Here is an 18,328-nt window from a genome sequence, read left to right on the forward strand (position 1 = left end):
TATAATTTAGGAGAAATGGCAAAGGGTAAGGGGTAAAATATATAATTAGAGATCAAAATCAGAAGTACATGAGAATATTGTTTCCCAGATGGGTTCTCAAGAGCTACAATAGACATATATCTATGAAAGATGGTCTCAAACACAGGCTTCAAGCTGAGATATTGAGACTAAGTATTTGTCCTTGAAAACAGCCATCTTCCGGACATAATTCACAAAGATCTAGACACTCTATTAACTATTTTCTGGCAGATGTAACGAGGGATCACTTTAAAGAATTAACTTCTACAACTGAAGGCCCTTCATCTGTGATTTTATAGAGCGGCAGCTTTACAAGCTTTAATCCCTAGAAATGAAAAACGTTCTACATGTACTTTGAAGTCATGGACTCAACACTTTACGAGATAGTAAAACTACCACTTGATCGAAATGCTACATGAATTATATCACTCTATTTGTATAGTTCAGCACCTGGCTCCCCACAAAGACTTCATAATCATTTATTAGCTATAAGCTGTCTAAAAAGTCAACTGGATCTCACCAGGTAAGAAAGCCCCTTCTCCCAGAGCTCTGCTGCCCTCAGTGATGGGGTAACCAGCGCCAAAGCCGGGGGAGCTCAGCCCTCTCGCTGCTCTGCATCAATACTCACCTGCCCAATATACGGAGGCTTTGAAACCCTTTCATGCCAAATTCCTTTTATGTCACAATATTCCAATGCTCTAAAGATCTAACCATTTCCAATAATCAGAAAATGCAGAGATTTGCAAGATTGATCCCACAGAAAATCCACTCAGCGTTTCCTAATATTTGGCTCAGATCATAAGGGCCAGTTGCACTGGAATGGCAGAATGTTGGCTTTTAAAATTAACCCTGCCACTAGCTGGATGACATGAATATGTACCACTTACCTTCTCATCTATAAAAGGAGAGTGGTTTTGTTCGGCGGTTTATAATGTTTAGAAGGGGCAAAGAGTAACAGATTACTTTGAAATATGATGAAAGCTAAGGACTCTGTTCATAGGAGGTGGTGTATTTACATCTATACATAGTGTCTAACACAATGTTTTCAGAGATTTCACAAATGGCCTGAAGCCCAGCTATGAGTTCTTTTCGAATTCCTCAATCAGATGGCTTCTCAGGGCCTTTCTAGTTCCGATCTGCCATGCAACATTGCAGACCAGGGTATTACTTATATCCTTAACTATGTCTTTTTATGTTTTAGACATAGGAGCTTCAAAATCTTAAGTCCATTCTACAAAGACAACTCCCTGGCATTTGTAGCCCTCATGTCTCCTACTTGGGAATCTGAGCACTGGCACATCATTTGGGGTCATTAGCTGTGCCCCTCACACACAAGTTTCCACCCTCTAAATGCACTGGTGGGTAGGAAACAGTTCTTCTCTTGCCCCTCACTCTATCCCTCTTCCACCCACACCCACACCTTGGAGAACAGGGACTAATCCCTCACTCAGAGAACTCACAGCCAAGCCCTTTGTGCCTCTCAGAGCAGTGCTGCTCACACGTGACAGTGTACACAGATCACCTGGGGATCTTGTTAAAATGCAGATTCCAACTCTGTTGTTCCTGGGTGGGGCTGTGAGTCTGCATTTCTAGCAAGCTCCGAGGGACCGCTGGAGTACATACCAGCTCTCGGCCTCCCTAGCCCAGTTCCCTAAGCCCCACTTCTCAGCCTGAGGGCAACTCATCATGATAGCGCTGTGGCAGTATCTCTGTGGCATCCTCTAATGACCTTGAAAGGGTCTTGAAGCTCTTTTAAAACCTTCAAACCCACTCCTGACCCTGGATTTTAAAGTCTGACAAAACTGGTTTGAACACCATAATCTAACAATGTGATTTGTGGCAAATTGTGGATCTGAGTTTTATTTGTAACACTGTCTTGTTGAAAGACTTACAAGGAATAATTGTGGTAAAGCAACCAGCATTGCCAATTCTAATGACAATCTTGATTCACCATCAACCCCTAACATTTCCTGATGGTGCCTCAAGAGTATTTGAATATAGAAGCCACCGAGTCCTCTTGAGGTCTAAATTTAGTTATCTTAACATCAGCCTCAAATTCCTTTGTGTCTCTCATAAGGCTCTGTGTTCAAAGAAGGAGGTATCATGCAAAGCAAGAGTGATCTGAGAAGAGAACATTTCTCCTTCACAACTCTGAAACTTCTAGGAGTAACACAAGGACCCTGGGCGTCAGTTTTCTCCCACATAGAGTGAAGGAGGTAGGACAGAGGTCTACAAGGGCTGACAAAGTTTGCTTTCCACGAAAAAACTTTGTGTGCTTCTCTAAGTCTCTAGGTACCCCTTCATTTTCCAAGGTGGATAGACAAACAATTCTAATGATACTCAAGGTTACATCTGATGTACTCCAAGTACTGTTCTCCAAATTCCTGTTTTTTATATTGTGGACGAAGAAAGGGGTTCTGTGGAAAGTAACCTCACAGGGTGAGCTGCTCATAAATTCCTAACTGGGCAGGTCATGGTGGGTATTCACGCCCCAGGCATACAAGTATAACTTCCTTTGTAAAAGGTTTATCTTTGCTGTAAACAAGCTCTGCCCATTGTTTCTGTGCGTCTAGGTTAACACACCTTTGAAAGAAGCCATAACCACCCCCTAGAGAGCACATAAACTTGTGAGCTCTCCTGTAATCCAATTCCCAGCTTGCTTTCTCCCACCTCCATGTAATTTTCTTTATGTTCGCTCCTTAATTTCAAATGCATAAAAGACGCTGCAAAACCATTATTCTCCGTACCATTTGAGATCTTGCTCCCTGACAGATGTTGTCAGTTTGGCTCAAATAAACTCTTATAAAATTTTTCTATAGGTTTGGATGTTTCTTACATCGACCCTATTTATTTTCATATCCATTCTTTAAATTATCCTGTTGTGAACTGTGTTGTCCTCATTCTGGATTAACGAAAACAAGGCACTAGTAACACAGTCTTCGTTACCTGTCGTTAAGGACCTTCCCAGAGTACTACTGTTTACCAGCAGGAGGCCATAGAGAACACGGGGAAGTCAGTGACTGCTCAAAGCTATACTGTCTTTAGATCATGTAAAGACAAATCACATTTTAAGGGCACTAAGAAAGAATGACATTCAAAGGAATATGAAATAAATGTTAGGAAAGAAAAAATAACTACATGAAGGTAAACATATCACTTGCCCCAACACTACTCTGCAAAAAAAAAAAAAAAATCACAATTTTCATGTGTCGCTTTTGCCCATAATTACATACCGTATTAAATCAGTCAACTAATAACCTGATTTCGTTTACTAATCGGATCAATATTTCAGTCAATCAACAACTTTATCCACGTGATTCTCACGCCTCCCATTGCATCAAAATCACCTGAAGATAAATATATGTATATCTTTATATACACATGTATAAAGATATAGAGATAAGGAATGAATGAATGGATGGATAGAGCCGGGTCCCATCCCCCGGAGAGGATTTAACTGCGCTTGTGGAGAGAGCAGCCATCTGTATTTTGAAGCACTCCAGCAAATGCTAATGTACAGCCAGAGCTGAGCATCACTAGCCTTTAGCTTTTAAATCATTTTAAGAAGTACAGAGTTAAAACACATACTGAGATTATAGATTCATTTCTTTTCCTGCTTATTTAGTCTTTTTGGGACTCTCCAACTTGTCACCTTATGTCTGGGATCTTCAGCCCACCACAATCACCAGGAGAGTTCTAAACATTCCTCCAGTGCCCGACTACACCCCAGACCAATTAAATCAGAACCTCTGAGTTGGGACCCATGCAACAGTGTGTGTGTGTGTGTGTGTGTGTGTCCAAGTGATTCCAATGTGCAGCCACAGCTGGGAACCACTGGATTAAAAAGTTAATTAATTACAAGTCTTCACAACTGGAAATGATAAGCTTTGCTAGATGAAAAGCACAATACCTTGAAATTCTGATATTGGTATAATTTCAAAGAATGGTTACCTGTGGATATGCATTGATGTTCAATTTCAAGTTGGCAAGGAGTAAAAATAAGATACTAAATAATAAAGGACACTGCTCACTCCTTTTACTTGGGCAAAGTCACTGTCTTATACATTTAAATACAAGAAATTCTGAGAACACTGTTGTATGTCAGTCACATATTTTGACCAAAAGATGAACATGGGCAAAACAAAACTGAACAAAAAATGTCCACAGATTCTACATTTATCCTATCCAAGTAGGTGCTACCTCGGAGTAACTTTGGTACCTAGAAGTCAGGATTGTACTCAGATTGCTTGAGATTCTTAGATAAAAGGCCTAGATGCTGACCATTTTCTTATTTGTAAATTTGTAATGAAAGTGTATCTTCTTAACTTTTAAAGAAGCCCTATGCTGTTTGATTATTCTCCTCATGTACCCCCAGGCCTCCTTTCCTCCTCTGTTACTGAGAAAACTGGTGCTTTTGTTTTTTAAGATATAGTTTATGTTCTCTGGGGTAAAAATTAAACCATAGACAACAATTCTGTGACTGGAGATTTTCAAATACAAGCAGCAGGAATTTTAATAGTCTGCAACATGCTGCAATTAAACAGCTTTTACTAATATTGTTTTTTTAATGAGTAAAACTTCCATTTTCAGAGTTGAACCAAATAAACATACTAGTATATATAACCAACATGAAAATTTCAGAAAGTATTATTAAATGAATTCAAAATGTCTAAAAAAATTCTTTTAAAGAAATGGGTTTGTCCTTTTCCATTTTGAGGCATTATATATTTGTCATAATCTTTTCTAAAGCTCACTAGGATTCTCAGCAGAAGTGGCCTTTCCTTCTCAATCTCAGGAAGGAGTGGTTTATGGGTATTCTTTTGTTCAAAGCAAAACTGTGAGTACAGAAAAGAAGAGGGTTTGCAGCCAGAGAAGTGATGCATTTCACAGCACAAAGATTAAAAGCCAAACCAAACAGAGAGTGCAAAAATAATTAAACAGGAAGTGGTTCTTATTTCCCCTATTAAATAAAATGAGTAAATTCATTCAGCAACATTTTATTAAGCACCTGTTGTATGCAATGCATTCTACTATGTACTGGAGATAGAAATCAGAACACTCTCTGTCTCCTGGAACTTAGGAGGGAGAGGGACAGAAATTAAATTGGTTATCACGAAATTAATTGCAATAATGCAAGGAGACAGCAACGCAGGGTGATAGGAGAGCATAAAACCGGGGCCTAACCTGTCTGGGAAGGGACCTTTACTTGGATCTGAAGGATGAGTTGATAAGTGAAGAAGGGGTAAGTTTGGTGGGCAAGGAACAAAAAGGTCATTGTAGCTGGGGTGCAAAGAGGCTGGGGAAGGGTGAGAGAGGGCGGGCGAGGCAGCAGGATACAAATGGGAAAGTGGGCGTTCTGCTCCAGACATGTTGAGTCTGAAGACCTGGAAGGCATCAGTGGACCCGTTAGGTAAGAGGATGGACATTTAGGAATGAAGCCCAGAGGGGTGGTCTAAACCAGGGACGTCCTGTTGAGAGTTATCAGCACGTAGACGGGAGCTGAAGCTGTGGGTGTGGGTGAAACACACAGTAGGCTATGGGCTTTAAATAAAAATATCTAGGAATAAATATCCCTTTGAAATCAACAGTCTGCACTTGTAATAACCCCAGACATATTTCCTGAAAGAAATGAGCCCTACGAAAATATAAACTATCACAAGTCTATTGGGATGAGTTTTCGTTTACACAGTATAAAGGAACAAACTGGAATATTCCGTCTTTGTTGTGATAGGTGGGAGATAGGAGGTTTTCTGATTACAAATGCAAACACTAATAATTATTACTGTAGTCCACGAAAGAAATCTGAATCTTTTGTATAACTAATTAATTATGTTGCCTTGGAAGGACTCTAAACCTACTCGTGGAAAGACATTTCATCCTCCCATCAATTTCTGTGCATACATTAGACACAGAGCAGGAAAAGACAATTGAGAAAATGAGAGCGCAGAGGAAAATTAATTATAATTATGGGAATGCAGTTTAAAGAACAATGGCTTAAATTTGTAACACAGGTCTGATAGAAAATAATTCTCATAAGTAACCGCTTAAAACGTGAGAAGTCTGCAAATCTGAATGTTTATTAGACATATTTCTTCTTTCTAATTGAGTAATTAGAAAATTGGTATTCCTAAGCATAAAGGAATAAAACCATCAAGGGCCTTTCTACTTGCTGGAGACTCCATGGTTTTAAGAGAAAGAATTTGAGAGTCTAACAGGAAAAGCCAGCCAAAAATATCTCCCTTACTGCAATAGGCTTGTGTCAGACACCAACTAAAGCTCAAGTTTCAAAGACTGAACATTGGTACTTCTCATCCATGTGGGCTTCCCAGGTACCCAGATCTTCAATTTGCCATTTTGCTCTGCATCAATACAGAGCAAGAATGACCTCGACATAGAAAGCACGACATACACAGCAAAAACACCCCATCAAATTCGATTCCCATTGGGGAAAAGAGGCTGAGACATCTTAACACGGATTTTTATAAACCTAGATCATCGCTTAGTTCTGATCAATTCAGCTATACAACCTTGCAAGAAGCAACCCCAACGAAGAAAACCAACACCAGTACCTTTGGGGAAATGAAGTCACTCTAAGCCAAAATGTGAATGGACAGGGACCAGCCTGGATGGGTCCACGGAGAATTGTCATTGGTGGGGGAGTGTGGGATTCCATCCATTCAAAATCACATTACCTGAACCCTATTATGTGTACAACCGAGGTGTCTGGAGCAGCAGAAATGGCCTCACCCCAGAGACAAGCAAAGGGGAAGAGCTACAAAAGGATTCAGGGATCTTTTTAAGGCAAATGCATACGGGAGCAGCCCCCGTAACAGTGTAAGAAGAGACTGTGTCGATGGGCCTGGGAAGAGGACGAGGACACCTTCATACTCCATCCTATCCATTCTCCACAGCCCACAGCAGTCTGTATAACTCCATAGAAAGAAACATGGCAGATAAGAGATAGGGCAGGGACCAGACAGCTGCCCAGGGCCCTCAGGCCAAGGGAAGCCATAGCTGGGCCAGGTGGAATGGACAGTGGGTGGGGCTCAAGGGAGAGAGTGGGTTCCCTCTGAAGAGTGCTTGTGACAGAGAAGGCCAAGGTGGAATTAAATGTCTGTAGAAGATGGAACCAGAGGTCATTTTGATCACCTCACCACCACTGACAAAAAACAGGTGCCAGGGTGTAGGTCAAAGAACTTTGCTTCCCCCATCTCTTCCCTGTACCAAAATCTGAGAAGCTAGGCCTTGAATTTCTCTTTAAAGGGAAGAAGTGTAACAGAGCAAGATGAACACCGTCCCTCAATCCACAAGAGTCATGTCAGGCCTGTGCTGCGGGAGGGGAGGAGATGGGATTTAAATGAGCTTGAGAGGAACATTTTAAACTGGATTAGACCCTCAACAACCAAAACGAGCCAAACAGTAATAGAATCTGCCCAAGATGTTGTAAAGAGTACTTTTTAAAGCATGAATTGAAGAAATATAAAGAATTTCATGTACATACTACACTAAGTTGAGCACGCTCAATAAGACTCGTCACAAATGGAATGCTCATTACGGAGCAAGAACAGAAAAAGAAATGAACTTACAATTTTAAAATACAAATAAACAGCATTTCACTGAGGTGTTCATTGAGAATTTTCTATATATCCAAGAAATGAAGAAAGAGCAGGCGCTTCCCAAAATGTTACAGAATAGGCCTGTTTCATACCAGCTAACATTAAAGGTTATTTCCTTTGTGTTATAACCTAAACGTTAAGTATTCACTTTTGTGAGGCCTAAAAGGCTGGCCCTGATTTATCTCAAACAAGGGAAAAGGAAAAGTACATAAATCAAAGGCGTCAGTTAATTCACAGCAGATTCTCCAATTCTCTGTTTAACAGTGGGGTGAGGCGGGGAGGTAGAGAAGCAAGCATTTCTTGAAATCTTAGCACTTGGGAGTTTAGAGGTCATTTGTCCTAATCGCGTGCAGCATTTTGCTGACATGAAAACTTATCGCCTATGGAACAACTCACCCAAAGCAACCCCTGCAAGGTACCCACCCTGGGTCAGGCCTTGCTAAGCCTTCCCTGCCTCTGGCATACTTGCAAGATGTACCTAAACATCACACAACTGAAAGGATACCTGGTGTCAAAGCTTTCTGCCTCATGGCCACTGTTGGGGGGTAGGGAGTCTGGAGGGTGGGGCTAAAGAGAAACCTACTGGGCAAAGCTGCTTCCAGAATTAGTTCTATTATCATTTATCCAATTTAAATAACTCAAGTACATTTTCTCCCTTAAAGCCTATCTTCTTTTTATAATCTTTTCTCTCAACTAGTTTTTGAAATTTTTCCCATGTTCCAATATTCCTCTCCAAGAGACAATACTTTTTATTTTAATGATGCTCATAAAGATCTTGACTATCTTTGCATTAATAGGAACTCTTATGTGCACGGATATTTTCTGAACCTAGGAGAGGATGTTTATATAGTCATTGACTGGAAAAGCTTTGGCTCAGTGAAGAAGTGACAGTTCAACATAAAATCTAGTAAAGCCCTAATCCCCTAAAGAAGGCAGATTGCTGAAGTCAAAACCTCCTAATAAGTGGCCTAAATTAATGAGAACCATAATTCACTTCTGTATAATTTCACTCTCCTTTCATGTTTGCCAGGCAAAATCTGACATTCTTCTTTATTTTTCCAGGTAGGATGGAATTCGAAGGAAAATTTCTCTGCTCTTTTTTTTTTGAATACTATAATGACACTTGTCCTGAAAGCTTGCTTTTTAGTCCTAGCTACTGGTCACTCCACGATCACAAGAAACTCATGAGCATCCTTACACACACACACGCACGCACGCACGCACACAGACACACATAGACATACTACATCTTGACACACACACACACCCCTGCCTCTCTCCCTAAAGGGAAACGTAGCTTTTTGCCACTTCAAAGATAACTACAAAATTTGCCATCAAAAGGGAATCTTACCTCTTCTTCATCACCATCTTGGCAGTCTTTCCTTTCCACATCCTGGCCTATCAGACAATGCGGTTCACTGCACACTCATCAATGTTTCTGCTAGAAGGAACTTTGGAATCTGGTAAAAAATCTTCCCTATCTCATTTTAGAGATAGGGAAACTGAGTATCACCCAAGTGACAAAGGCTACCAAGTTAACAGTAAAGCTGGAAACAGAACTCGACTCCAGGATCCCATTCCCGCCTACATTCCTTTCTAAGCTAGCAGTCAAGTTTCTGTCCTCACATCACCGACTGGCCATGAAAAGGAGGCTGGATTAAAAGTAATTCATTTATCAACTAAATTAATTAGTTTCATTATTGTGAGGCAAAGTAAAAGTATATCTAAGGCACTTTTTGAAAAGACATACTACATAAATATTTAATAAGAGAACTATCCTTAATTTTATCCATAGGTAGTAAGAGACACTCATAATTCAACTCAAAACATTTCTAGTCTAGATTTGAGATGGTCATTCAGAAGCATTCATATGTGAAGAGACAATATGCCCAAAATGGAGTCACTTGGTTTGCTAAGCCCAATGTCAGCAAACCAAGAATTAATACCTAATTTAATTGCAGTTACAACCTTCCTCAGAAATGTAATCTTAACTAGCCAGTCTGGAATTTCTTGGTCAGCACCAATGAGGTAATCCTTCTAACAGACCCTCTTGTCCCTCAAAAGTAGCCAGAAATAATCTTTTCATTTATGAGTTCCTTGTACCACCCTCTCTGTCTTTAAAACCTTTCCCTTTCCATAGCACTCCGGATCTCCTTTCTATTTGCTAGATAGGATGCTGCCTGATTGATGACTTGTACTATAAAGCAAATTAGATCTTTGAAATTTACTCAGTTGAATTTTTATTGAACACCTATAACAACATGATAGCAACAGAAATAAATTTCAATATAATAAGTTGGAATGATACCATAATAACTTATAGGAAAGCAATGAACAATTTTTCCCAGCATCACAATTATAACAGTGCACGAAAACAAAAAGTACCTCCCGAGTATAGTCTATTAAGGAACTCAAATGTTTGGAAAAGCTATGTGCATAAGAAATTGTATATATTAATTGAAAAGACACTGATTATTGGTTTAGAATCTATGCCCCATGTCCAAAAATAACGCTGCAATTTATTGCAACCAAGAGTAACAGCTGAGGGTATAGGTAATTTTCAAATAAAAATACTTTCATGGATGTATTAGCCATTAAAGCAAGGTTCATACTACACAAATCATTCTTTGCCCAAGTTTTTTCTGTATTTCAAACATATCAGGAGAATAAAAGCCAAGTGGAGAAAAACTCCAGCGATTGGCTTCTTTGATAGGTATATGATCCCTTGGGATTCAATGGATCCCCTAAAAATCTGGACAAAGGACAGACAAGTGGGAAATACAAAAATAACTTTTCATAATCCCTAACGTGGTTCCCTCTCATCACTGAACAAGTCAACCCAACCAGATGATTTCTACTGACCAGCATCCACCATTTCCTAACTTTTCCAGATATTCCATTCCTACATCAGAATCGCTATGCAGATGAAATAGATAAAAGACTGGACAGAAACAGATTATTAAAACTGTTTCTCTTTGGATTGTGGGTAATTTTCTAAATTGCTTCCAGTGAGAATCATACCACCTCTATACTCAAAATGAGGCTACGAATATGCTTTATGAACTGTGAAACAGTCTACATGTCACATTTTTACTGTTACTTTTATTGACCATTTTAGCTCACATAGCCCTCATTTTAATGTTCTTTTCTCCTGGGAATTCTGCTTAACTCTGTATGCAAAAGAGTCTGCCTAGCACCATTTGCTTATTCAAGTCTGTATATTCTACAAGTCAATTATTTTGCAGGGGAATGGTTCTTTTCTGTTTATAATGGAAGAGGTTTTGCTCCTTTTTGTTTTGATTGATTTGGTAATGTAAAGACAGTTATTGAGAGACAAAGAGAAGCCAAGCTAGTACACAAAAAACATCTGCATGCCCATCCTATGTTCCAGAAGCCCCTCCAAATAAATCTGACATGTCTGAGTCAACATGTCCTGTCCCTTTCTTCTCCCAGAAATCCTCTACAGATATTAACACTGGACATCCCTTGACTTAAAATATACCAGGATTCTTCATAACCTTCCTTTAAGTTAGATAAGTTCATATCTTAACATTAATTTTCTGTACAGGTAAATAAAATAAAGAGGAGAAGCAGAAGCACCATTCTTTCCTGAATTATATATCCTTTGCCATAAAAATCTAAAATAGTGTTTTACACCATCAGAAGTACTTACAGCTACTGCTTTATTATAAATGAATAGAATCATAATTCTAATTGACTAGTCATTTCCATCTTGGGCAGATGTGATATCTCTACATTACTCTTTCACAAAGAGCAATTCTTGAATGTAAGAAGTAACTGGTTCATACTTTAAGTATTCTACTGCCCTCTTGTGTATCTCATGTTAAGTGAAATGGTAGCTCACAAAATACAGTAATTCTAATTCTCAGAAACTCTTCAGCGGAATCTCAGAGATTAGAGCTGGAAAGAACCTCGAAAGTCATTGAGAGCAACACATTCATTTCACAGAGAAGGGGACTGAGATCCTGAAGGGTTATATAACTTGCCCAAGATCACACACTGCTAGTTAAGAGCATAGCAAGTATTGTTGAATAGAACTTAAACCTCTCAGAGTGTTCGTTTCTCTACTGAAATGGAGATGACACCCTAGGCAAGAGTGGGATTTTGGAGCTAGACAGAATACAGTTTGAATTTTAGAACGCCACTTCACAACCTCCCCCAAACCTCTATCCCCCCATCCATAAAATGGGATGAGTAATAACGATTGCGAAGGTAATGCAAGGATTCAACATGACAATGACCATCAAGCCCTCAGTATAATTATCTGCAATATAGTAGTTCGCTAAGTGGTAATACAACCATAAAAATACATAGGAAATGGTTTTTAAGTCGTTACAATCTTTGAGACTTCCAGACAGAGGCATTCTAAACTAATGCATGAAGGGATTTAAATCTGAACTTCTTCAAAACTGGCACAAAATGAAACTTGAAAAATTAGAGCTAGTTTTTCTAACACCTGTGTTTTCTTCGATTACCATACTTATAAGCTTTTTTAATACAAATAAAGTTCTAACAGAAAATACCACACAGCAAACACTGTGTGTAAGAAAGAGATAAAGCAATGAACAACAAGAAACTTCGATCAGATCCACAGAAAAAGTACAACTCAGTACCACAGGGTTCAGTCATAATTCCCATGGCCCCTTTGTCAAAGGCCCCTCCCCCTGCAATGTCCAGAGAGCCACCCTGGAAAGGCGAGGCAGGAATTTTAGTTGGGACCTTGCTACCTCAGCTTGGGCTGGTCATTTCATCTCTGCTTCCCTTTCTTCACCTATAAAATCATCCTCTGCCTAGTGAAGTCCTATAGTGAGGAGATAGAAGGAATGTGAAAAACATCGTAAACTCTAAAGCTCTTTAAAAAAGTAAGGTTAAGTTTGCTACCTTAAACTTAAAGCAACAAAAACATCAATCATTACCAAACTGGGGAAGAAAAACCAAATTTGGAAATTTGCAGGCAGCTTAGATTATAGGATTCTGTCAAACGGCACGTCACTCATGGTGAAATCTCTCTCTTCACGCTACAATTTTGATGGATTGCTCCAAAACTTCTAGCTACACATAAATCTTTGACTCTTCGATAAATTTCACTCCAGGGTGTCCTGATTGCAGGACTGACAAAGCTTATCCCTGACTGTATACCACAAAATAAACACACCAGCAGGGTGAGGGCAATTAGTCTTGGTGTGCCATGAAAATGACTAATACGGATTACTCTCTGATTTGTGGCTGCAGTAATCCACCCTGATAGTGATGGGTAAGTGCTTCGAGCTGCTCTGTTCTGTTTGTATACCTGGCCTAATAGAAGGCACACACTACGCTGGTAATAAGCACTCCCTGATGACTCAATATTAATTGAATAATTACTATGGGTCTAGCGTCCCCAAATTTCAAACATCAGAAAGGGGTATTGCTGTAGTTGACAGTGTACTAGAAGAGGAAAGGCACTGACATAAACTAACGTGGAAGGTAGAAAGCGATGGCACCATTATGATTGCTGAGATGGGGCACATTGCTTACAACTAAGCACATGTCCAGACTGAAGGAAGGAAGTTGTTCACTCTGACCTCCAGAATCAGAGCAAATGATTTCAAAATTTAGAGATGGAGGTGGAGATGATGAATGGCGTCCAGGGGGGCTTCTCGGTCATTATCCATAAACAGGTTAACTCAGGCTTTTGCTGCAACCCAACAATTACGCCGTATTTGCACCCAGTGTGATGGAATAAAAGTGCTGTCAGAAACAAAATAAAAGATCTAACTACATGAATACAAAACGCAGCTCGCTTACCATGAAACACGCTGTTGTCCACCAGAAAATGCCTGCGGTACTGCACGCAGTTCCTTTTCTTCAAGTTCCAGTAACTCATTGTCAGAAAATTTCTGGCACACCATCAACATCAAATTGGCCTGTCAAGGGAAACAGAATGAGACAAAAATGAAGAAAATGGCAGCTGCACGCTCACACCGGGAGCGTAATACCATTAGTTTACCTGGCATTAGGGGGCAACAGATCCAGCATGCAACTTCTCCAGGCATGGAACTGGAATCTCCCAGACCCTAAGAAATCTAGCACAAGTCTTCGCAAAGGATAGAAAGTCATTTAACAAACTAAAATAGTAGCTTTTTCAAATATCACCTGCTATTTCTAACAAATAGTTACTGTTGTCTACAGGGAAAATGAATCTCACAGGGAACACGTTTCAGGACAGGCTTATGTGCTCCAGGCCTTGGTCAGATTCGGCCAGGACCCAAACCAGTAAATGTTGGTGTCTTTTCAGGAAACTGCAATGGCAGGACGGAAGGTGTCCAACAGAAGGGTGGCTCTCACTCCCAGCTCGTGAATTTTGTGTCAGTACCCCTCCGGTAGACCCCAGACCTGTGAAAATTTTAGAAATTACAACAGCATCCATGTAGCCCTGGAGAAGCCAAACAGCAACCAAACTTGCCTCCGTCTTTTGGGTTCTTCACAGGTGTCCATTGAGGATGACTAGGGCCTGGGTTGGCCCAGGCTGAACTTATTGGTATAACTAGAATCGGATGCAGGCCTCCAGCAGGGTGAACAAGCCCTGCTCCTCCATCAGGCTTGCCCTTCCACAGACAGAGAAACATAATGCTAACGATAGCAAGGACTTGAAAAGCAGAGATCTGAGCTGATGAATTACACTCCTCCAAAAGCTGATGTGCATCACCCTGAACAAGGTCCCCTTTGTTCACAGGATTTGGCTACAGCAACTTTTCAGAATTCCAACTTCTTTTCTGGTCACAGAATAAAGCCAGGCAAAACCAAGCAAGGGAGGCATGAAGGAAAACACACAGGTGGGAAACAATTTGTCATCTGCCTTACTAAACAATCTAGAGTTTTGTAAAGTTGTGCTCCAGGATGAAGTCGGCCGCTTAGTGAAAAAAATTAATTATCAGGGTTTTGTCTATTCATTCATGTAACAATTGGTGAAGCCTCCTAAAGCTTTGCCAGAGCTTCTCCCTGGCTCCCTAAGGCTCATTCTTAACCTTCCCCAGTAGCGATCTAATCTAACCTAACCCCAACTATCCTACCCTTCCTCTGGCTGCAGGCCTCCACTCCCATCTCTTCTTCTAGCCTCACCCCTCGTAAGTCTGGCTCCTTCTCCTACACCCTCAGGCTAAAGATGAGTCCCACTTCTCTAAGATAAAATCAGTCATGGACCCAATGGTAAAATATGACAGAAAACGGCTGATTATGGAGACAACCCCCACCCCCATCTGCCCTCTCTCCACCCAATACTGCATACAACAAATATCTCTCTTCAAAAAATATTTTTTTAGTATATGAATAATGCAGTTATATATTATCATTAATTAGAAAAAAACTAAAAACTACTGAAATTCAATTTTCTTTTAAATTGAAAGTCGCCTCTTCCCTTATTTCATGTCCCTCTCCTGGAATGACCACTTTTGTTTAAATGTGTATCATTCCAGTTCTTTTCCTATGCATTTACATATATATGTATATATACATACAGACCCAGCAATCCCTCTCCCTGGTGTATACCCAAAAAATCTGAAAACATTTATCTGTAAAGATATATCTGCTACAACATTCATTGCAGCTCTATTTACGGTGGCCAAGACATGGAAACCAAAGCATCCTTCGACAGATGGTAGGATAAAAAAGATGTGGTATATATACACAATGGAATACTATTCTGCCATAAGAACAGATGAAATACTGCCATTTGCAACAACATGGATAGAGCCTGAGATTATTATGCTGAGCAAAATAAGTCAGACAGAAAAAGTTGAGAACCATATGATTTCACTGATATGTGGGATATAAAACTGAAAGCAACAAAGAAACAAGACATACAAAGAAACAAAAACTCATAGACACAGACAATAGTTTAGTGGTTACCCAGAGGGTAAGGGGGGTGGGGGTGGTAGAGGGTAAAAGGGATCAAATATATGATGATGGAAGGAGAACTGACTCTGGGTGGTGAACACACAATGTGATATATATATGATGTAATACAGAATTGTACACCTGAAATCTATGTAACTTTACTAGCCATTGTCGCCCCAATAAACTTTAATTTTAAAAAATGCATACACATTTTAAGAAAGGAAAAAACTGTATTAAAATTGTAATACTAAATATATACTAATAGCAAACGATGAATACAAGTCGTGTGTATACATATTTTTGGCATCCCCAGTATATACTGTATATAAACAGAGTGCCAAAAAATATGTATACACATTTTAAGAAAGGAAAACTGTATTAAAATTGCCATAATATATACTAACAACAGAAGATGAATACAAGTCACGTTGGACTTCTGCAATTACAAGAGGTGCTCAAAGCGGTTACCATCAGTATCCAGACACTTCTGATTAGGGCGAACTACTGCTTGAGCAACGTTGACCAAAGTGTCCACTTGTATACATTTTTTTGACACCCCTCGTACATACATGTATGTAAATTTGAAGACATCTGTATTTTAACAATAACTTTTACCAAGACTTGGAAATAATTTTCCGTAATATCAGTAGTAACTATTTCCTATAAAAAGTGTATTTATGATTTATATTAGAAGTATTTTAAGTTACATGGAATTAAAGAGAACCCCGCTGTATTCATGCTCATTTGTCCTTACTAACTTGATCTTACAATTTCTCGTGACATTCTTTATTTTGCACTCTGTTCATTCTCAGTCCAAGGATGAAGTTTAGTGGAATCAGAAGATGAAAGAATAATGTGCGTTTGTAGATAGTTAGTAAAACACACGCACATACCTGACTCTCGTTTGACTTCCTTTTAACTGGATCAAAAAAGAGAGAAGAGGGTATGTGAGAGTATGTGATTCACTGATGCTGCTAGGAAAAACTAGTAATGGGACTGGAAATCAAATTTTCCAAAGTTCTAGCCATGACAGGTGTGGGGACAGAGCCCCAGAAAGTAGTTTACAGGCTCTCGGCCTCACGTGGAGGAGTGCTGGCTCGGGTGGTGGATGGCCGTCAGCTGTGGCTGATTGGCCGTCAGCTGTAGCCAGTTAGCCAATTAGCCGCTAATATAACTGCTGAGGCTACGGAGGAGAGTGGAGGAGAGTGAAAGAGAGTCGCTGGTGGGTTGCAGACAAAAGGGACAGCAGGTCGCACGTCCAGTGAACCCAGCCTCCAGTGAGACCGTAGTGGTATGACTCCCCTGCCTATGGCTCCGTGGGTGTTCCTTTTTGGCCTCACCATATCCTGTGTTCTTGTATGGGGAGCGGGAGCAGAGACCCCGCAGGCTTCCCCGCACGACAACAGGCTAGAAGGAAATAAGGTATTATGTAAGATGGTGGTTTTTCAATATATCCTATAAATTCTCGGACATTTCTTCCCTTCAAATGGTGGAAGAATCTAATGTACCTTCCTGTAATTACGGGCTAGACTCAATGACTCATTTCTAACAAAATCAATTGGAATTGATGCCATGAGTCGTCCAAAACTAGGTCATAAAATGGATACAGCTTCTGCCTGGCTCCCTCTCTCAGGATGCTTGCCCTGGGAATCCAGCCACCAACTTGTAAGGGAGCCCAGGTGTGAATGTTCCAGCTGATTGCCACAACTAAGCCCTCAGCCAACAACCAACATCAATCACAGATGTGTATGAATGAACCTGAAGATGATTCTAAGCCCCAGCTTTCAAGTCTTCCAGATGAGGTCCCAGACATAGAGAAGCAGAGACAAGGTATCCCCTCTGTACCCCCATCTATATTTCTGAGCCACAGAAACAGTGACAGATAATAATTATTGTTGTTTTAAGACACTAAGATTGGGGGTAATTTGTTGCATAGCAGTAGGTAACAAATGTAGGTAAGATCCTCAGATACATCCAATGAGGGTGAGACATTCAACTCTTGGAGGACAGAGACAAATCCCAGAGATGTATACAATATTGAGATACTTGAGCACTGGTTCACATCAATGGACCAGGCTTTCCAACTTCTAGATCATTTTGCTCACACTGTAATCACTGCCTTTTTCTTTAAGGGCTGGGTAAAATGCCACTGCCTTCCCAAAATGCCCCCAGGAATCTCTCCCTCCAATTTACCTAAGACTCGCTCATGCACTGAGCTATCATAATCCTATGTATCAGTTATTGAGTACTATAATACTATCTATCTGGAACTGTGATAAGGCTTTACTCAGTGAGTCTCAACCTTGACTACCTACATATTAGAATCAATCACTTAGGAAGCCTTAGAATCCCTATTCCCAGGCCACATCCCTGACCAATTACATCAAATTCTCTGAAGGTAGGACTCAGGCATCGGTGGGTTGGTTTTAAAGCTCCACAGGTGATTCTAAAGTGCAGCCAAAGCTGAAAAACCACTCTTCACGAACATTATCTCCTAGGAAGAGGAGGTTCAGAGAATGTAAATGGTTGAGCTAAAGCACAAAAGTATATGTAAGTAATGGAACCCTATGGTCTTCAGGTTGTGTACCTCATTATTTTCATCAGGGCTTGCTTATTTACCTCCCCTGGCATCTGTTTGCTGCTACAGGGTAGGAGCAGGCTGTAAGCTGCCTCTGAGGGCCAGGCCTGGGCCAGGCACACACTACAGGCCCCAGTAAACATCAGTAATGCCTTCACTACATGCCCAGACTAAAGGAAGGCAGTCGTTCACTCTGACCTCCAGAATGAGAGCAAATGAT

The 18,328-nt window shown here is 40.3% G+C and overlaps 1 protein-coding gene across 1 annotated transcript in view; it reads right to left on the bottom strand.

The window, feature by feature from the left end:
* Nucleotides 1-18,328, bottom strand: part of PLCH1 (phospholipase C eta 1) — a 190,335-nt gene that overhangs the window by 153,755 nt on the left and 18,252 nt on the right. Inside the window, exon 2 of the mRNA XM_074326762.1 lies at nucleotides 13,443-13,561. Within this exon, the coding sequence (XP_074182863.1) occupies nucleotides 13,443-13,521 (79 nt within the window). The 5' untranslated portion in view covers nucleotides 13,522-13,561. The remainder of the gene's footprint in view (nucleotides 1-13,442; nucleotides 13,562-18,328) is intronic.

The sequence above is a fragment of the Rhinolophus sinicus genome, linkage group LG01 (genome assembly GCF_036562045.2).
Source record: "Rhinolophus sinicus isolate RSC01 linkage group LG01, ASM3656204v1, whole genome shotgun sequence".
NCBI classification, from domain to species: domain Eukaryota; kingdom Metazoa; phylum Chordata; class Mammalia; order Chiroptera; family Rhinolophidae; genus Rhinolophus; species Rhinolophus sinicus.